The following is a 20,882-nucleotide window of genomic DNA, read 5'->3' as shown; positions in this document are numbered from 1 at the left end:
ATTACGCATACGTTAAGCTGTGGTCTGGACCACCACAATAACTTCTGCTGTCTCTTTTTCTCCAGCCCTCAGCTGAGGATGTCCTTCATCGTTTTTTCAACCAGAGGAACAACTCTGATGAAATTAACAGAAGACAGGTAGGGCTTTTAAAAGTATTTCTGCATCTTCCTCCTCTTCCCTTGCTCAGGGATCTCCAGCTCACAATCAACAACACGGTGCCATCTTTGTTCTTTCTCAAATTAAATCACCTGCCCATCTCATATGTGACACTCATTCTCCAAGGATGCCTGGAGGTCTCTTAAAGCACAAGTTGTCTTCTAAGTTTTAGCTTTTAAATGTCTTCTTGTTAGCAACTGAGCTTTAAAAACCCAGATTCTGCTCTATCTGGAAGTCTGCTTTCCAGACGTTTTCAAGCTCTTGTCAAAAAAGAAAACCAAGGCCTCGCTGCCTTTTGAAACATCTGTAGGGAGTTTTTTCTGCAAACAAATGAGTGAAACTCCCTTCCCATAAAAACAAACTTGAAAACAGTACGTGATTGCCATTCTCTTGATGTAGAGATGGGAATGATTTCTCAGATGCCTGAATATAAGCAAAGTGTCGAGGATGGATTGCAAGAGTGTGTATTTTTGGCAATGACAGTTTGATTGTCATGTTTCTGAAGCATGTTCTTGTTGCTCCCTTGCAGATCCTCAAATTAATCCCAGTAAAATCTATGGGATTGATATATATTTTTTTCACTTTGCCTTCAAGAAGAGCTGGATGAGGTCCTTTAATCACTATTGCTTCCTCTGTTAGCTTCATTGCCACGTGGAGCAAAGATATATGTAACATATGTGAAGACCGTATAAGTCAGCATGTGTTTTACATATTGGATGTCTATGAAATTGCATACCAGAGCAGCTACTATAGAGAAATGAATAGGAAACTGGCCACTTTCCTAAAGAGCAGTCCGCACACACATACCAACCCTGAAAAATGTCATTAAAGCCAGCCAGTCTAAATGTCTCTTGCCATTTACCACAACAATAAGTAAAAAGAGAATTAGCCACATGTAAGTTGGTGCCAGAGAAAACCTGCTCCTGCCTCTGTCTGTCTCTCACCCTGGGAGCATACCCTGTTGCAGAGATATCTGGTCTCTTAAGGCTTTAAACTATGAGGCTTGCTATGTATGTTTCCCATGTGGAAATGTATTTCATATTTATGCAGCTGTCCTAGAAATGTCGACTGGGAACAGGATATTGATATGGTATTAGTTAAAAGCCAGCTGAATTGGAGGGCTGCTGGCTTTTTATCAGAGGTCTGAAAAACAAGGGGTGGGCTTCTTTCCAGTCCCTTTGCTTTTTTAGTAGGGAAGCTGGAAAAGTGGCAAAACTTTCTCCATCTTCCCCTTGGCTCCATGGGGTCTATCAGCATGAAGAAGCTCAGAAAAGTGGTGGAGTCAATATCCATAGCAGTACTCAAGAAGAGGGTCAATGTGGTTCTGAGGGACATAGTGGGTGTGGTGGGGATAGATTGATAGTTGGACTCGGTTATCTTAGTGGTGTTTTCCAACCTCAATGATAGTATGAGCATGATGATGATAATCCAACTATCCCCACTAAACCATGTCACTCTGTGCCACATCTACATGTTTCTGGAACACCTCCATGGACAGTGACTCCATCACCTCCCTGGGCTGCCTGTTCCAATGCCTGACTGCTCTTTGGGAGAATAAACTATTCCTGAATCCAACCTGAACCTTCCCTGCCACAACTTAACATCATTCCCTTTCATCCTCTCACTGTTATCTGGGAGAAGAGGCCAACCCCCATCTCACTACCACCTCCTTTCAGGGAGTTGTAGAGTGTAATAAGGTATTCTCTGAGCATTCTCTTCTCCAGACTAAACAAGCCCATTTCCCTCAGCCACTGCCTACACAGATATACATCCATCCAATTGGACTTTATGGCTTCTTGATTAATTTGCACAGTCAAACCAGCAAGCACAGGTGAGGAATATGAGCCATGTGTAAGACAGCTGCTCTACTTCTGCAACAGAGGTTTGATCAGGGCTGCACAGGGAATATCTATTTGGAGAGAAATGTGAAGGGAAAAGTGGCTGTTGTGGCTTTCTCTGGGCTGTGGGAATACCTACAAAGAGCACATCTGCTCTATTTTTTACATCCTTAGAAAGGTATCCAGATGTTGCCTTAGCCTGTATAAACATTGAGTTAATTCTTCTTTTCTTCCCCATCTCTATCTCATTTCAGCCATGTCTTCACTGGGTTATCAAGTCCTGATACACTTGATCTTGGATATAACAATTCATTTGCATTCATTTCAGGGAACAGATACGTCAGGGTCTAGAAGAGCTTCAGAAAGTCCTTCCAGGAGGTGACACATACATGCATGAAGGATTCGAAAGGGTAACTAGATGCATGTTAGAGTGTATTTAACTGTGTCTGGGTTGTTGGGGTTGGTTGGGATATGAGGCCATGGCCATAACCTGCTCACTGTCATGGACAAACAATGCTTCTAAAAAGTTCCTGCCTATTCCAGTCTTCTCCTGTATTTTACACGGTCAGGAGTTTGTCTAAACCTCTACTAGGGGAAATCCTGAAGTGCTTCCCATTCTGTATTACACGTGCATTTTTGAGGATTGGGAAATGATCTATTGAAAAATGTATCTGAACACACCTTGAAAATTGAGGTGGCAAAAACAGTAGCAACCACGTTTAAAATGTGGAAGAGAATGGAGATTTACAAACTGATTGTTTTTCTGCTAGCATTTTAGTTCTTAATTTTGCAGCGTTGAAGCTTTTGTCCTTCTGCCTTGCAAAATACGTTTGTGTGTAGTTAAGGCAGGAGATAGAAGCATACAAATATCTCTTTGCAGTTGGTTTGTTTCCAATTGGACTAGTTGACCTAGAAGTGCTGGAGAGTATATATCATTGACATGGGCTGTTTCTAAAGTAGGAAGGTGAATGTGATTTCCAGATGGAGTAGTGGGAGATGATGGCTGCCCAGCAGTCTTAGGATTTCTTTGAGTTAATGCTTTAGAAGAGTCATGCAGTGAAAGCCACAGGCAAGAAACTTGTTCTGTGAAGCCAATAAGAGGTCATCTGTAGGCTACAATCATGACATCCTCACTGCCGTCTTCTCTTTCTTTCTGGTGCATGTGTAGATGCCCACAGGATTATTATTTATTGCTAATAATCTTCTGATTTAATTTCAGGCAAGTGAACAGATTTACTATGAAAATGTTCATGGTGAGAGACTTTCCTGATCCATTAAATGTTTTTCCTTCTTTACTGATACCCTTAATTGATTTGAAATGCAGCTTTGCTGCAAGAAAGGTAGTGGGTGGTTCCTGTTCTTAAAGGAATTCAGTGCTCTTCAGGGTAGTTGATCCTGAAGGGGGAAAATAAAAGAACAAATAGAGCTTTAAGGGTCCAGAGCTAGAATAAGTGTTTTTCAGGCCAAAAGTGAGAAACCTGACTGACTGAAGGTACCTACTGGTGTTAAAACTATCTGGTACATGGTGTTCTTTTTTGCTTGAGGACTCAAGTAACCATTTCTTCTTCCTTTTGAAACATGAGAACAGGGGATGCTGTTCAGTAAATGTATTTTTCAACAAGCAATTAGCACATGTAATAGTAAGTGCAGACGCTTCCAAAATATTTCTTCTTTCTTCCTTGTAATTAGCACAAAATCTTTCTGCACTGGAAAGCACAAGGTAGAAATAAAACATCTTTTCTTGAAACTGAAAGACAGGAGGCCAGATGTTTGAGTACAAAACCAGTGCTAGTGGTTTTGCAGGGCTACTCATGAATGAAACAAAGCTTTGGGACTGAGCTATAAAATCCAACTGCAGCAGGAAGGAATAAATACCTACAGTAATTCTGTTGGGGATTGATAATGTTTTTACATGCTTGTATTACATATTGCATGTAAACAGCATGCCACACAAAAACAGGTTGAAGAAGCAGTGTACAACTGGGTCCTCAAGCCAATGCTGGCCGGTCTACTTTGGCTTTACAAGTGCTGTGCATTTCACTTTCTATAACAAGTTATATCTACAGAGCTCCTATAGACCTGTAATAAGCCTGTTGCCAGAAATATGATTGAATTCTATTTGTCTGCTCCTGAAAATCAATATAAACTTGTAAAACCTAAGTTATAATCAATTCAAGGAGAAGACAGCGGTGTTTAATCATGATGCTGAAATATGTTACATAGACAGACTGAAGAATATAAGTCGTTTTCCTAGCAAATCTATTTAAATCCCAATTCAGCTTTTCATCACGAGCTGAAACTCTCTGCATTTCTTGAATTTACAGCATTAATAAAATTAGGAATTAATAGCTTGGAACAATTTGCTTAATTTTTCTTGCTGCTTAATCTACTGGTTTGAAATACTGAAATAGTTATGAGAGAATTCCTGTTAAAAATCAATGGCACCTCAAAGGAGTATGGATTAAAACTGGTGGTGCAGGCAGGTGCTCAAATGGAAAGAGTGTGCAGAAACTCACGTCCTCTGAAAATGGGTTGGCTGAAGGGAATAAGGGCATGGGATTAATGCTAACCATTTCCAGTCTAGCAGTTCATTAGTAAGATGTTTTCTATGTTAATTTAACAAACATTACTCAAAACATGGAACTAAAGAACTCTCTGTATTTAGGTTACAGAACTGCAAGTGTCATCATTGCATTGACAGATGGAGAACTCCATGAAGACCTATTTTTCTACTCTGAGAGGGAGGTAAGTCTTGCACATTTTTAGTCAGACAGGGAGCAAAACGTCTAAATGTCTAGTTCTGCTGCTTCAAAGGCAAAATATAGAGGGAATCTTTTATCCTAGGGATAAAACTTTCATCAGAACCTATAACAGAATCATAGAATGGCTAAATATGTTAGGGACAGGTCATTTCTTCTCAATCTATCCCGGGTGCACTTTTAAATCCAGTAACAGGGAAAGAAAAGGGGGTTATGTTGTGGATGAAAAACAATATTGCTGAAGCACAAATGTCAGGAACGTAAGGCTTTTCTTTCTAACTGTTCATCACCTTTTCTTCCCTTCTGAAATCAAAAATATATAAGAAAAACATATTTGTTTTTAGAGGTGAATGAGCACTTGATGTTTTTATTCCAGGCCAATCGGTCAAGAGAGCTGGGAGCAACAGTATATTGTGTTGGTGTGAAGGACTTCAATGAAACCCAGGTAAGCAAGTGCTCCTTGTGTCTACTGGGGTATTTGGCAAAGGCATTTGACACAGGCATGAAATCCAGACTTACTTTCTCTTTCCTCTGGTCTACCTGAAGTGCATTGATCATGATTTTAAGCCCCTTCTGCCTTCACCTCCCTCAGTGGAGAAGTGTCCCTCTGCCCATGAGCCACAGTGATTGTTGGTGAAAAGCAGGGAAGAGGCAGAGGAATATCAAGTCCATCTGGTGTAAGCTGTAGACCTGAGGTTGTGTGGACTTTGCTTTTTAATTTTGGGTTTTTTTTGTTTTGGTTTTTTTTTTTGCTTGCAAGTGAATGAGTATGAAGAACTAATTGATCTCATTCTTTGCGTTTCTGTTTTATTTACTTACACCTCGATGTCAGCTGGCAAGAATTGCTGACAGCAAAGATCATGTCTTTCCTGTGAATGATGGTTTTGAAGCCCTGCAGGGAATTATTGACTCTGTAAGTATTTTTAATCATATATTTGCATGTATATGTGTTAGAATTTGTTACTTGGTAGTTAAATAAGCCCTTTTAGGGACATGTGTTTTGTTCATTTTGGTACAGGCTTTGTTAGTTGATATAACACAGACGTAATATACAACTTGAAGCTGGGGAGGGTTGGTTCACCAGGGGGGTCTCAGATTTCTGTGTTTACGGTGGTTGCACACTATTCTGACCACATACCATGCAAAAAAGACCTGCTTCCACAGGCACAGGCATGGTTTTCCCTAGTTCTTTTGCATGCAGGTGGAATCCCCTGTGTGTTGGCTTTCGGATAGGTCCAAATGTGGGCCTATGACCTCAATCAGGTGTTGCATCTCATTTAAGCAAGCAAGAAAACAATAAAAAGCTCTATTTTGCTTCCCCTGCATTCCCTTTGCAGCTCTTTTTAATGAATTCCAGAAACAGTCCTGACTCCTTTTCCAGTTGTGCTTAAGATAGAGGAAGACTTCAGCCTCTAGGAACTTCAGCTTGACGGGTGCAAGATTTATCAGCCCTGGAAAGGAGGGTCACAAGAAGTAATTACACAGTAGTGAGCCTGATTCCTGCTGATAGTGTGGTAGTATTATCATATGGGGATCACACTTTCTCTCATCCCTTCCAGACAGTCTGAATACCAGCACATATCGTATAAGGCTGATAGTACCTTGCATTGAAGTGATTGCAATAGGCTGTGTAAAATGGAGGCGTGTGAAAGGAATGGTAAGAAGGAAATTAATCACTCTGTAGAAAAATAAAGAGGCTGTAGATTCTAGCCAGAAAACAAGCTACCTTTGTATTTTGTACCTGCAAAGTACCTCTTTCTTAGTGTAAACATAGTATTAATGTTCATAGGAGAGTCTTTTCCTGTTGAAAGAACCATGAGATTTGGAAGCCATGGACTTCTTTCAACTCTCATATAAATGCTGGCATAGCAAAGATGCTCAGCCATGTGAGAAAGGGATTGGTTAAGCTGGCTGGTGTAAGAGGGGAAGGGAATATAAAATGATGAGTCTGGGAGAGATTAGTGCTTGAAATCACCCTTGAGATGTGTAGACTTGAGTTTGCTCTGGCCTGCAGTGATTTGATGTGAACTGCTCTGTGTTCCTGCAGAGGCAGCCCAACTCCCTCCTCCCCTTGTCCCATGGAGCAAATCTTCCTTCACCTTTTGCATGTGCAGAGGCGGTGGGCTTTGAGGTCTCTCCAAGAGGGTGGGAGCTGGGAGAGGTAGTGATTGGGGCTGGCTCTCTGCTGGGTCTGCATCTGCTGAGCAAAGCTGTTCAGGGTGGTGGGTCTGCATATCTTAGAACACCCTACCCTTGCTTTCCAGCCAGCCCATGGGAGCCAGCAAGGACTGTGCTTATATGAACCAAAACATGAGCAGCACGCTGTAGGTTTTGGTCCTTTCTCTCCTATGAGTTCCAATGTGTTTTTTTTATTAAGCAAATGAATTACTTTTTTTTATCCTCTCTCGCTGATACAGTCACTGCTAAAGTTTGTTTTTCCCACGTTTAATGGAGGGATTTGTTTTGAGTTTATTAGAAGTGAGGGAAGAACCTGGTAGAGAATGCAAACACCTGATTGCTGTAAATGGAGTTGAAGAAACCCTCCAAAAGAGTGGTCAGGCACTGGAACAGGCTGCTTGAAGATGTAGTTTAGACATCATCCCTGGAGGTGTTCAAGAAACATTCAGATGTTGTGCTAAGGGATGTGGTTTAGTGGAGAAATATTGTTGGTAGGTGGATGCTTGGACTAGATGGTCTTGGAGGTCTTCTCCAGCTTTAATGGTTCTAGGATTCTATGATTTCACTAAGTGTAAGGAAGAATATCATTAGGGTCCACCTTTATGTAGTTGTTATTGTTGTATTTTCCATTCCTTTAGAGTTCTTCTGATGTTTTCCTGCTCAGCTCTCAGCTGTTGACTTTCTCTCTTTCTTTTTTCCTTCCTAACAGTTCCTGTGTAATCTCGTTCCTGCAAATCTTCTTTCTCCTCACTTGTCAGGCTGCCAGAGGCTCAGATGGTTCTGCTTCCCTCCGTCCCTTGGTACCCTGTCAGTCTCTGCCAGCCCTTTTTCTGAGTAACTCAAACTTTCTTGTTAAAGAAATGATAACGATAGTTCCATGCAATTAGATATCTGAGGCAGAGAGCCATGATTGCAGATAAAAAGAAAACAAAACTGAAAAAACAACAAAAAAGAATTACAACAGATCCTCTCTTACAGAATTTACTGTGTTGGTTGCTTCTCTTTCCTTGCAGATGTTTCAATTTAATGTTGGGAAAATAATTCTCATGTTGGATTTGAGTCACGATGCTTGGCTGACAGTTGCTTGCCTCTCAGAGCTGACCTACATTTTGCATTGCATCGTGTAGGGGCTGCTCAGCCCAGCCTTGAACACCCACCACTCTTGGTCACTGCTGCTGCTTTCATGGGGGCTCACAAATGCTGTCATAAGTTTGCTAAGTGTGTGTAGCAGATAATTGGAGTCTTCAGAGGAGCGGGGAAGGCTGCAAGGAGCAAATAACAGCCTGAGAAATTCTAACATAGCACAGGATTGAACTGAATACAAATCTAGTGTGGTCTTCCTGACTTGCAGGTAGTCTGCCAAGGCTGATGCTGAAGTATTTATGTAAATCACTGCCTACATGTTAAGTGGTTGAAGGCAGTGCCAACCCTTATGAAAAAATACTGCTTCACTTAAGTTTCCTGCCAACTTAATCTAAGTGGGAGCAAACCCACTTTAAATGAAGAAAAATGATCCTATATCTTCATTTTGCAGTGTTAAGCATTTAGATGACAACAAGTGCTCTCTCAAGCTTTTGCATTTGCCTACCTCCAGAAAAACAGCGATTCTCAGACATTTCGTGACATTTATTTCCTGTCTTTTTAGATTTTGAAGAAATCCTGTATCGAAATTCTGGCTGCAGAGCCTTCCAGTATATGTGCAGGAGGTAAGTGTCAATGGAGGTGCCATCTGTTGACTCATCCCATTCCCTCTTTGTGCAATTGTTCTGATACCATTGTGCTATGGACACTGTGGCTTTAAAGTCCTGGCAAACGCATCTACATTCTGTAGAACCCCCAGCCATTTTGGAAGAAAGCCTGAGAGCCATTTTAGTATCTTCCATCTTCTCTGAGCTCTGTGTTTGTTGAACGTATTGCATTTGGTTAAGGAGAGAGGTTGGGAGCAGGCTGAGCTTTGCAGGGTAAAATGAGACCCTGATGCACTTAAGCACTTAGCAGCAACACATCTGCCTGAAATGCTGGTTTCCAAACTGTGTGGTTTTGCACCAGGATAGAAATGCACTGTGCATGCTGGATCTGTTTGCTTCAGTACCAAGTAAAGACAGGATCTCCATGGTTAATCTGACATCATTGATACGCTATTCTTTGACTGTACATGAACTCTTATTCCCCAGCAGTTGAGACTTCTGTGATTTCTCTTAAGTATTCATCAGCCCCCGCACTCCAGAACACAGCTCTTCTCCCTCGTTCTTCCCAAATGCTCTTGGACTGCACATAATGGTGCTGTCAGGCAGCTTCCCTGGCTAGATGTGGTGGGATGATTTGCAACTTGGCTGTAAATGAGTGGAAGGGAGCCCAGATTCCAGAGCAAAGCTGCCTTTTATTATTATTTTTTTTACAAGTACAGTGTATGAGTCCTTAAGGGAGATGAAAGATGGGGACTATAAAGTGCAAAGGGAAAACTGAATCTGCGAATGCCCGTTCCTTGTTGCTCCTTGGGATTTTAAAACTAGGGTGGTTATTTCTGATGCACTGTGATTCCTCCTGTGTTGTCTTGGATCAGAAACGTTTTGCATTTGATTATCATTCACCAAAAGGAACATCAGAGGTAATACTGAATGAGTCTCCTAGATAGCAACAGGAACTGTGGGGGTTGGTTACTTCCCCATAGGGGGATGCAGAGGGTGAGCCCCTGGGTCTGCTGCCAGAACATGATGGACATTCCTTGTCCAAGTGACTATTCTTTGCCTCCCTGTGGATCGGTAACCTGCTGTTTGTCTTTGCTACAGAGTCATTCCAGGTTGTTGTGAGAGGAAATGGATTTCGACATGCTCGTAACGTCGACAGAGTACTCTGCAGCTTCAGGATCAATGACACAGTCACTCTCAGTAAGCTTTCTTATTTCTTTGTGGTTTTTTTAACCCTGAGTTTGTGTTAGCAGGCATTTGCCTGGAAAATATATTGGGTTTTCAAATGCTTTGGCTGTGATGGCAATCATTATGGGATGAAGAGCTATCAAACTGCAGAAGGGAAAACCAACCTCATCACATGGCTCCATCAGGGGTGGGAGGAAGACAGGTAGGAACTACTAAGCTTGGATTCATGGAGAAGGGTGATGGCATAGAATCATGGCACATTAAAGCCTGAGTGCCTAGTGTTTTTGTGAAGGGTACTGAGGGCCACTTAATTGGAGGAACCCATGATTCTGTTGTTCTCATCTTGCATATCTGTAAATCCACATAGGAAATCAGACTGTGTGTGTCATATCTCATACCACCAGTGACAGTAGAATTCATTTTCTCTAACGTGGGATCTGCTTAGATGCTGTTGTGAAGGTAGACCTGACCTGATACAAGGGATTGGGTCAATATGTATTCATCAGTGTCACAGTTTGTGGATGAGCTAAGAATAAAATGCAACTATCAGCGCTGCAACTGTAGGCATTAACTTCAAGATCACCTTTCAAAACATTTCACTGAGTCAGAAGAAGATTAAGAGCCACAGTGTCTCCTTATAATAATCTGGCACAGCATCTCAGTCTTGAAAGCTGTAATGTGAGCACAGAATGTGATATGACTAACAGATAAAATCAGAGCAAGAACATTAGCTAAATCCTGAGCTGAGTTTCTGGCTATAAAATGTGCAGTGGTACGACTGGCAGACTCAGTAATTTTGCTTTTAATCCACTGACCTCAGATCTCCCAATGCACTTTTTTGGGGTGTGCTTTACAATGGGTTAGCATTACTGGGGAATCTTTTTTTACAGTACAGTTGGGCTGATAAACAACCACAGAAGGAGATTAAGCAGCATGTGAAGGAAAGCAAAAGGCAGATGTGAGCTCAGGGGAAATGCGCTTTCTGAAGCTGGGATGAAGATGATGCTAAAAATAATCTTTGAAGTGGGACAGCAGTCTTTGTTTTGGGAGACTTTCTTTCTATTCCCTAGCTACTTATCCAGCACCCAATTGAGTTCAGTAAGAAATGTATGGGGAACATCCTTGCTTAAAGGGACCTGGGGATTCTGATGGACACCAAGTGGAATGTAAGTCAACAGTGAGCCACTGAAGTAATAGAAGGCAAATCAGGTTCTGGTTGCATCTGAAGGGGCATTGCTAGAGCTTTGGTGCAGATCTCCTTTTTCAGTGGCCATCCTTCTTTTCTCTCCTGTGTAAAGGCTGTTTAGTACTTTATTTTCTGCTCCACTTTATATCTTGTCTATGGCTTGCAAGTTCCCTCTTTACTTGAGGCTACACAGGCTGTGACCTGCCATCTGTGCTGCATCCCAATAGCTTCGGAGCTCAGCTTTCTGGCTCTGATGCAAGACATTAATTCCTGGAAACACCCTAAAGTCTTCATAGAGCTGAGAATGTCATCCATCAGCTTTTCTCTATTCAGTGCATCTCATCCATGGAGACACAAAAACATCCAGCGTTGCCAATGGGAGGAACTGCTTGTGAGGGTTACTTCACTCCCAAACACTGTGACCTGGTGCTGGTGGGGGTCAGGAAAAGACTCCTTCCTCCTTTTTTGTTGTATGCTATCTCTGTAGCTGAATAATTTTCTACAATGTCCGTCATTATCATTTTACAGTAGCTTTCAGGAAAGATCAGCTTCTCTTATTGCAACCCATGGGCTTTATTCCTTGAAGCTGCCTCCTTATGTCCACAAAATGGCCATGGAAAATAATGATGAGGGCCAGAAACATCCCCCATTCCTCTGACCTGATGTATTCAGTCTGTCCTGAATCAATGCATAGGTGAAAAGTGAGCTCATTCCCTTTGGCACCACACCAAGACTTCTCCATTCATTCTGCACAATCCTAGAGTGCTTGTTGCAGTGACCTGGAAACAGGAGGCCAAAATCTCCATTTCTGAGTTCAAACTGTTCCCAGATTGAAGGAATCCAACAGTTTCTCATCAGGGCTCCCAGATCCACATCTCTCCTGGCAGATATTGGCACAGCTGTGTTAAGTTTAAGCTCCTCTATATTGGAATATACCTGAATGCTTTTGCTTTACTGCAGCTCAAGCTTGTATTCTCCCTTGTCCACTTAGATGCAAACAGTTTAACATCAGCATTAACTCAAAGGGAGTTTTATGGAAACCTTATGGAGAGCGGATGGCTCAGCTGTTTTTGTTTGCTTGAAACTTCTCGGGCTCTGATTGTATCAGGGAGGGAGGTGTTTATAAAGATAACACTAAGCCAGAAGTTCCTGAAACCTTAAATTATCCCTGATGAAATATAGACCAGCACAGCTAGGACTCACTGAGGTTAAAGGCATGAGCTAATAGATTTTTATTGGGATTACTGGCAGAGAAAAGTGGCAGGTGAAAAGAGCATTGGCTCATAATGTTCATAGCTATGGGATAGAAAAAAAAATAACAGTAATTAAAAAAGGAACATCTGTAGAAACCATGAAGAATATTTGGCTGCATGGAGCTGTAATCAGATGCATGTTTAACAGCAGGGTGTTTTCTGCCAGCAGCAGGACCTAGGAGAATTGGTTTCAGACTGCACAAGAGTTAAAATTAATTATCCAGTGCAGTGACTTATGACTGCTTTGTGGTGCTAAAATGTCTTTGTCTGCCCAGATTGTGCAGGATCCAGCAAAGATAGCTATGGGCAAGGAGGCAAGCTCTGTCCTGGGCAATTTAAAACTCAATGGAGGGATGAAAGATGGGTGAGGAAGCAGCACTGCACCACAGCAGAGATAGGACCAAACCTTGTTGCATTCTAGTGAATGCTTTGCCAAAACTGATTCTTTCAAATTAGTCTTAGAGATTATTAGAGTTTTTCATCACCTGGTAACAGAAGCATTTCTTTCCTTTTTATTTTTCTGGCAGCACTGTACTTTTCTTGTGATACCTTCCATACTTTCTCATATCTTGACCACTCTCAGCACAGGAAAGTTCTGCTCTGCGCTTCTACTCCAATCTCTGAGTTTCCTGATTTCATGACACTTTAAACCTCCATCAAATGTCTCCTCTTATTTGTGTTTTGTTTCTATCGGCTTTTCCCTCTTTTCATTACAGTTAACATCTCCCACTGAGCAAACTCAAGTTATCTGAGGATGTGACCTTTGTGAAGGACAGAAGCTATGCTTGTGTTTCCCTTAGAAGGAATAGATGTGTTTCTTGGGTGAAAATATACACCAAGGTGAGCTAGGCATCCTCTTTCGAAGGGTGATCAAGTCATTGCTTCATTAAAAAATTAGTCATAGAATGGCACTGTTTGGAAGGGACCTCAAAGAGCATCCAAGTCCAACCTCCCTGCCATGGGAAGGATTATCAACCACTAAATCAGGTACCGGATCAGGATGCCCAGGAGCCCATCCAATCTGACCTAGAATACCTCTAGGGATGGAGCATGCATGTGAATAAATAGGAATTAGAGCTGCCAGTTGCAAACATGAGCAAATTAACATTGTGGTACCTGCCAAGTTGTTGGCAGCTTTTGGGTTATCTGTGCTGGGTGAACAAAGCTGTAAGCACAGCTTTGAAGAGAAAGGAACCCATCAGAAAAAGAAGAAAATTTCCTTCCAGATCCCTTCTCTCCACCTAGAGGTGATTACAAATGTGATATCATTGCTATGCGCTTATCTCTCTCTTCCCCCCCCTCCCCCCCATCCTCTAAACTCAGTTCTGGCTTTGGCATTTGTAGCTCATGTGTCCCTACACATAACAGAGCAATCATAGCATGATCTCAATGTGGTTTTCATTACAGCATTAACAAAACATTCTCTCTTTATTTATGGGCCTTCTCATAGGCCCTTCAGTGTTCCAGTGTCTTTCTGCATTCCTACTTGCCCACAAAGTGGATCTGAAGTAAAAACTTTGCTTGCAGAGTTGTCACAAGGAGTGGCATAAGAAGAGTCAGCCAGGATGAACTGAGATTGGCTTTGGTAGTTGGTGCAAGTGAATAATAGAGGTATTTTGAGTTTTCCTTAAACATCTCCAGGGAGAGCGACTCCACCACTTCCCTGGGCAGCCTGATCCAAAGGTTGGTCTCAGGTGGACTGAGGACCAAAGAGAGAACAACCAGATGATCCTCAGGGAATCTCATGTGAGAGCAGCCAGATTCCCCTGATTTGTCTGTATTAGATTAACAGAAACCAGTGTCATCTCTCCTGCAGATGCAGAAGACTAGATCAGGGCATTTGGAATTGCACATTAGTCAAACACGAATCACAAATGCCCCTTTATTTGACAAGGGTAATAACAGAAGGAAATTGTTGGTCTGTGATGCATGGAAAGTTTGGCAAACAGCTTTCGCAGCCTTTCCTGAACTAAAATACTGCAGATATTGCAAGCCCAACAGTCAGCATTGTCATCTCAATGCTACCAATCCGAACACAGCTTTCTGTAAGAGATCTTTGCAGTCAGTTTTCAGTCTGCCCATTGGTTTTTGGATGAGTCGTTAAGGAAGAAAAGGCTGTTTTGATTTCAGCTTACTTATATGGCATAAATGCTGCCTTTCTTTGTCACCTTTGGGCTTTTATTCCTCTGGTTTAGTTTTGCTCTTTTGCGTTAAAACATCATGCATATATTGAGGCTGTTATTATTATAGTTGGGAAGTACTCCAAGTCCTGGCTTGCCAAAAGGCTACACCCTGCTAATGGCAAAAGAAACTACACACTAATGCTAGGACTAATAGGTTTTACAGGCTACAGATAGCTGTTAAAAGGTATAAGAATGCTGGATAGTGAATTACGGGAATTTGAGCAGTAGAAAGTGCCTTGTTGAAAGGGCATCTATAGAAAACAGATGTATTGTGGGGAGATGTTTGACCCTTCTCCATTTCTGCACACAGCTGTGAAGTGATTATTAATTTTAGCTACCCGTTTATACTGTGTGCCCTATGGACTTCTTTTACATTGAGAACCTTATTTTGCTTGATGCAGTGATCAGGGGTGGATAGGTAAGGAGCTCCTTGCTGTAGGTGGGCTTTCTTAAAGGTGAAGTGTTGCAACACATCCTGAAGCTCTGCCCATAACTGATGTCTGCAATGCATCTCTATAAATGTGGCAAAGGAGTCTAGATGACTTCTGCAGGGTTGCAAGGCCAGCTAGCGGCCGAGCCGAGAAGGGAAATTGCTTTCTGTGCAGAACCTGCAACACAGAGCGGCCCCTGCCTTCCCAGCTCCTCCACCAGCATCATCAGCTGACAGGAGTCCAAACCACAACATTCAGCTTTGGCACGAGATCTGGAGCTCAGGAGCATTCGGGCCCATCTCGTACTGTATGGGAGTACAGCAAGTTTTTATGCAGCATGCAAAAAGAAAAGCTTCCTTTCGAATGTGTCTTGCAGATAGAGGTGTGAATAGCAGATAAGTGTTGTTTTGTTTGGTTTCTCAATGTAAGTGTTCCAGGAAGGAGTTGGGTGGACAGTTTTGCAAACCGAATGGATCCTCTTTTTGTTTAGAGCTAAGAAATAGTCACTCATTTTTGTGGTGAAACACAAGCATTCTTTAAACAAAATAATCTCTCTGTGTAGCCAACCCTGCCAGCCATGAAGCTGATGTACTTTCTAGAGAGGCATAGATGTAATGCAAGTTAATAGATGGGAAGGGAGAGAAACAGAAACAAAAAGCTGAGGAGTTCCAGTGCAAAATTAAACCAGATTTTGTTTTAGTGAGTGTTGGCATGGAGCATTCTTTGGCTGCTGGTGTTAGCAAAGGAGAAAACAAGACATTGGTCTTCATTCTCTTATTGTGTGTGTACTGAGACAGTGTCATAAACTCATGGGAGTTAATTATATGTTCATAAATGAGGGTGAGAACACCACCAGAGTGCCACAAGGCATCATGCTCACCAGCCATATGCACCTTCCATGCATGGGCAAAGTCAGTGGGAAATGCTACTGCTTTGCTTGGCTATTCGGCTGTAAAACTGAGTGCCTGCATATGATATGAGCTGATATGATATAAAGTGTGAGCATCACAGTGTGCTTTAAATACCTGTTGTCTGTCAGGCTCTCAGAGAGAAACTTGCCTTGTCGATGGTGTGGGGTTGCAAAGGAAAACCCCGTGCTAAAAACATCTGCTCCTAATGCTTAGCATAGTGGAAACGTTAGTACGTGTTCTTGCAGCAAGGCTGTGGGAAAGCAGGAGTAATATATGGTGCTTTACAGGCCAAGAGCAGGAGCAGGGATCGAGAGGGATCACAGAAGCTTGAAGGCTGCTCTAAGTAGCCAAGTCATGATGCAGAAGTGAAGCCTATTTGTGCAAAGCTTATGGTTGGCTGCAGTGTTTCATTTTCAGCTGTTTGCCTGTATGTCAACAGCCCTTAAAAAAAACAACAATGCTGTGGGTGATGCAAAGATTCAAGTGTGTGTGTATATAGGCAATGGGATTTGCTAGAAGCTGGAAACATAAGGAAAACTTAAGTGAAAGCTACAACTTTTCGCTACCATTTCATTCTTTGATGGAGTGTAAAGTAAACATGGCTGGGGTTAGAGTTGAGTTAGGGTTATGATTAGGGTTATAATGAAGTTAGTTTTAATGTTAGGGTTCAGTCTGAGCATTGATGGTGGAGTTAGGGTTATTGTGCTCCATTGCTTTCATTCATGTGAACAAATCTCCCAGCAGCCAAGACTGAATGAGGCTCAGATCTGATGCTTCTTTCAAGAAGATTACCACATTCTCTTTGGTTTTTTTGCCTCTTTGTGGCTTCTCCTCTTGCCAATAGCACCTGAAATGGAATTATAGCTCAAAAAGCAAAGGACCAAGCAAAACAGACCAGTTCAACTATTCATTAGATTGCTAAACAATTTGGCTAAACTCTCGTTCTTTCTCCTTTCCATTCTATTTCTGTTAATGATGCCAGTTAGGGCACCAAACTCTGCTTCTAATGTTCCTTCCTGGGAAGATAAGTGAATGCACTGTAAAGTTGTGAAGTTGTTTTTCTTGGTTGTAGACCTTGGTTTTGCTTCCTGTACTTCAAACAGCAAAGCAAGGTGGTGATATATTGCTCTCCAGTTTGAAGTGGTGACGTGGAAAGGACTCCTCCATCCTGCAGTGTGCAGTGATGAGATTTGGATTTGTGATGGGATTTAAATCTGATGTGATTTCAAACAATTATAACTGGAAATCATTAGGAAGATATTTGCTAACTGCTCTCATTTCGTGTAAGTGTATCTAGAGGAGACCCTAGAGATGGTTCTAACTACAGCTGGAAGAAAGCTTCCCCAATGCAGTGACACGCTTCTGGAAACTGCTGATTCAGCAGAGTCAATAGGAATGTGTGGTTTCCAGCCAAAAGTAAAAGAAAAACTAGCCTGTCTGCCTGGTTTTCTGCCAACCTGCCTGATCTTTCATCAGCTGGCAAATGGGCTGGGAAGTTCCTTAGGATCCCCATCTCTTTGGTGATGAGGGAGATAGTACTAAGTTCTAAGTCTATGAAAGAGCATTGGCTGATGCTCATCTTTCCAAGGTAAACTCCTATTGTTATTTGGTTGGGCTTTTTTTCCACTCTGATTTAAAAGCTGTATCAGAGGCAGGGAGGTTTGATTCATGTTCAGACAGTTCTGCCTTGAAGTTATGAGATTTTTCCATAACTTAGGCTTTTATTCACCAAGCTGTTTCCATTCGTAATCTATTGCATTGGACTTGTTGGTTTTTACTGGTCTCTTCCAGTGTGAAATATTCCATGATTCTCCATCCAGGCCTCCTATACAGGGGGGCTGTGACGACTTACACTGTACATTCGGAAAGCTTTGGGTCTTCAATTCTGTTGTGACTCAGATAGAGGGCATGGGGGACTTCAGCAGAACCAGAGGCTGCAGGAATGGGGAGGATGTTGCCTATAGAATGGGGACGGCAGACAGTGCTGGGCTTCTGATGCCTTGAGCCCTGCTGTAGGGCATCACAAGAGAGGAAAAACATTATTTAAATGTATATTTTATATATTTATAACTAAGCTGTCTCTAAGTATTGTGCTACTGATAAATCTCTGTATCTCCCTCTTCTTTTTTTCTTTATTTTTTTCTCCAGATGAGAAGCCTTTTGTCGTGGAAGATACCTATTTACTCTGCCCAGCACCTGTGCTGCGAGAAGTTGGCATGTATGTTTTTCCTATGTTCTCTAATATTTACTTTGCCTATGGGAAAATGACAGTCTGCCTCATCTCCCTATACTCTGTTGTTCTTAAGTGCAACTCATGCTAACATTGTCTTTTATATTTCACCTTTTGAGGAGCTCATAGCTTCTAGAACATAAATTTTTAGGTTAAAGGAGAGGGTTGTTCGGTATCATTGCTTGGGGTTTATCAGGTATGGCACATCTGAGTGCAAAATCTGGCTGTGGCATGTTTGCATTGCTAGTGTCAATAGATTTAGATGCACTCTCTGAAACTATCTCAACTCAGAGTGGTTTATTAATAGTTATGTGACAAGACTTTGGACCCCCATATGGGATTTCCATCAAAATGACTTCGGTGCATCAACAGACATTTCTCTCTCCTCCATATAAGCACAGTGAGGGAGAGACAATAGGAGAGTCAATAATCCTCTCAATGACAGAAAAGCATTCCTGCCTCAAATGGGAAACGTTTTGCTGCTGATCCTGAAGTCCAGGTTCCAGAGGATGTTGCCTAGAAGAGGATTGTGGACAGACAGCCCTGATTTATTTCATTGCTCTTTTTTCAGGGAGGCAGCTCTTCAAGTCAGCATGAATGATGGTCTAAGCTTCATCTCCAGCTCTGTCATCATCTCCAGCACGCACTGTGTAAGTTCTCATTCACCAATTTGAAATGATTCAGTAGGATGAATGTATTTAACAACAGACGTTTGGTACGCTGGCATAAGGCTATTAAGGATATTATTCTAGTAGAGGACTTGATCTTTATTTAATATTTAAGTCTCCTAGGAACAAGATTGCAAAATAAATATCACTTTTATCAAACAGTGCATGCTCTAAGGGAAAGAAAACATTTTCCATCTGAGGCAAATAGGTCACTTATTGGCAAGGAACAAGGGATCAAGGCCTTTGCCTTGAATGCATCGCAGCTTCGATGCTGTAATTCAGCAAGCCTTGATTCCTGCAATTGCCAGGGGACTCAGTGCTCCTGTGCTCACGTTGTGTCTTCTAATGCCAACTGCTAGAAATGGGATACTGGGAAATATTGCCTTGCCCAGCACAATCATTTTTTGTGATGCTTCCAAGGCAAAAACTGTTTTGTTTTGCTTTATTTTCCCCCAATGACACCGCCTTCATATACAAATAGTGATCATGTGGCAAACAGCATGTTCTTGAGCATTTGTCCCTTTTAGGAAGTGACAGTTTTGTGTCTTTTGAATGCAGCAACTCACTCCCTTTGGGAACAGACAGCTTTAGCTTGAACCCATACTGCCTAACTGAAGTCATTATTTGCATTTTTTCCACTTGAGGTGTAAAATCTGCTACAGCATTTCAATGTGGAGAAAATGAGAGCAGGTTTGGAATGACAGCATATGTAATGACTGATTTAATCTCCTTCCTGCTCTGCTGTGAAAGAATGAAAGACATTCTGTTTTCCAGCACTAAGTGACAGCACTTGTCAAGACTGTCAGCACCACATTTAGACCTCACTGGTGAAGACTGTTGGGGGTTTGGGGTTTTTTCTTGCTTTTCTTATTCTGAAGGAGATGTAGGTACAGCTGAAGCAGCCTTGCAGCTTCTACATGTTCATTCAAATCTGGGCATACAAGCCTGCAGATAGAATCCACTTGCCTGTATTACACACATCCATTGTGCTTCATGGGACCTCTTGCTTTCCATAGCTATCTGATTCCTGAAATATGGAAAGCTTCATCATGGTTTGCAGCCAAATGAATGCAAGGGATTCCTTAAATTCAACTGGTCAGGCTCTGTTTTAGTCTTCTTTGTCTCAATTGCTTGTGCTTTTCTGCATCAGAGTGCAGGCACAGCAGTATACACTTTTATACCCCATTTCCATACGTCTCAAGAAATTACTTATTCAGGTTCCTAAGATAAAATTGCCAGAAGCACTTAAATTCTGTTTTTAAAGTGAGTATTCAGGCTGTCCTGCTTCTTTACTGCAAATCTCTCCTCTGATGAAAGGTAGTTGATTTTCCTGTTAATAAGAGAAGACAGAAGATCTTTATAAAGATGCTTTTGCTGCAGAGGATCTTTCAGAATCTCCATTTTATAGTATGTTTTGGGAAGAGCTGCAGTCACTCAGCTGTATCTGATGGAGAGATGAATTGCAAAAACAGAGGATCAAAATTCTTCCAAATTGGACCAGTGATTTTCAAGCCCCAGTTATGAAACAGCCCACAGGAGGTCTTTGGGGGCTTTGTTTTGTTTTTCTTTCAGAGTTTTCAGAGGCAAAGTACATGGTTTACATATGTGAGGCCCTTGTAAATCCCTTGTGGTGAGGATCAGTCTGGAACTTGGGCTCACCCATCAGCCACCAGATGAAATTCCTAATGGTGGGTCTTTGTGATGAGTAAGGAAGTATCAGAGCTCATCTCAAGTCTGATCTCAGGCAAGAGTGGCCTCTTGTTAAAGTCTGTCATTATCTGGAGCTGAGAAGAGCCACTGACCATGGAATTCCATAGGACCACTCAATTTTAAGAGCACAGCCTTCACCATGAAGAAGAATGAATGAAATGTGGATTACACCAAGATTATCTCAAGATAAAGGTGAAACTCCATTTTAAATAGAACTTCATGGCTTTCATTTTTGAACCAGCACAAGAAGTGCATAGCACTAAAAGAGAACAGTGGCAGGTAGGATCCTAAGCATCTGCATCTCAGTGAGAATGCATTTATTCCAGTTTATTATCTCATTGGCTTTTCTGCTGTTGATTCTGAAGTTCTTTGATCGGAAACCTGGCTGGTCCATGCCCCCTGGGCAGTAGTGTCAGGGCATACTTCTGCTTGTCCAGGTTGGAAAATTAAAGGCAAACTGGAGAGAGGCAATGGGTATTGCACCCAATGCTATGAGAATGCAA

General features: G+C 41.9%; 1 protein-coding gene across 1 annotated transcript in view; it reads left to right on the top strand.

Moving 5' to 3' along the window:
- ANTXR1 (ANTXR cell adhesion molecule 1) overlaps positions 1–20,882 on the top strand; it is a 69,647-nt gene that overhangs the window by 7,422 nt on the left and 41,343 nt on the right. The window contains exons 3-12 of the mRNA XM_015882878.2: positions 66–137; positions 2,323–2,404; positions 3,214–3,247; positions 4,660–4,739; positions 5,130–5,198; positions 5,586–5,666; positions 8,577–8,637; positions 9,721–9,819; positions 17,920–17,989; positions 18,573–18,651. Of these exons, the coding sequence (XP_015738364.1) occupies positions 66–137; positions 2,323–2,404; positions 3,214–3,247; positions 4,660–4,739; positions 5,130–5,198; positions 5,586–5,666; positions 8,577–8,637; positions 9,721–9,819; positions 17,920–17,989; positions 18,573–18,651 (727 nt within the window). The remainder of the gene's footprint in view (positions 1–65; positions 138–2,322; positions 2,405–3,213; positions 3,248–4,659; positions 4,740–5,129; positions 5,199–5,585; positions 5,667–8,576; positions 8,638–9,720; positions 9,820–17,919; positions 17,990–18,572; positions 18,652–20,882) is intronic.

This window comes from Coturnix japonica, chromosome 22 (genome assembly GCF_001577835.2).
Source record: "Coturnix japonica isolate 7356 chromosome 22, Coturnix japonica 2.1, whole genome shotgun sequence".
In the NCBI taxonomy this organism is placed as follows: Eukaryota; Metazoa; Chordata; class Aves; order Galliformes; family Phasianidae; genus Coturnix; species Coturnix japonica.
Note: the sequence above shows the minus strand (reverse complement) of the source record. Positions and strands in the feature narration are given on the sequence as shown.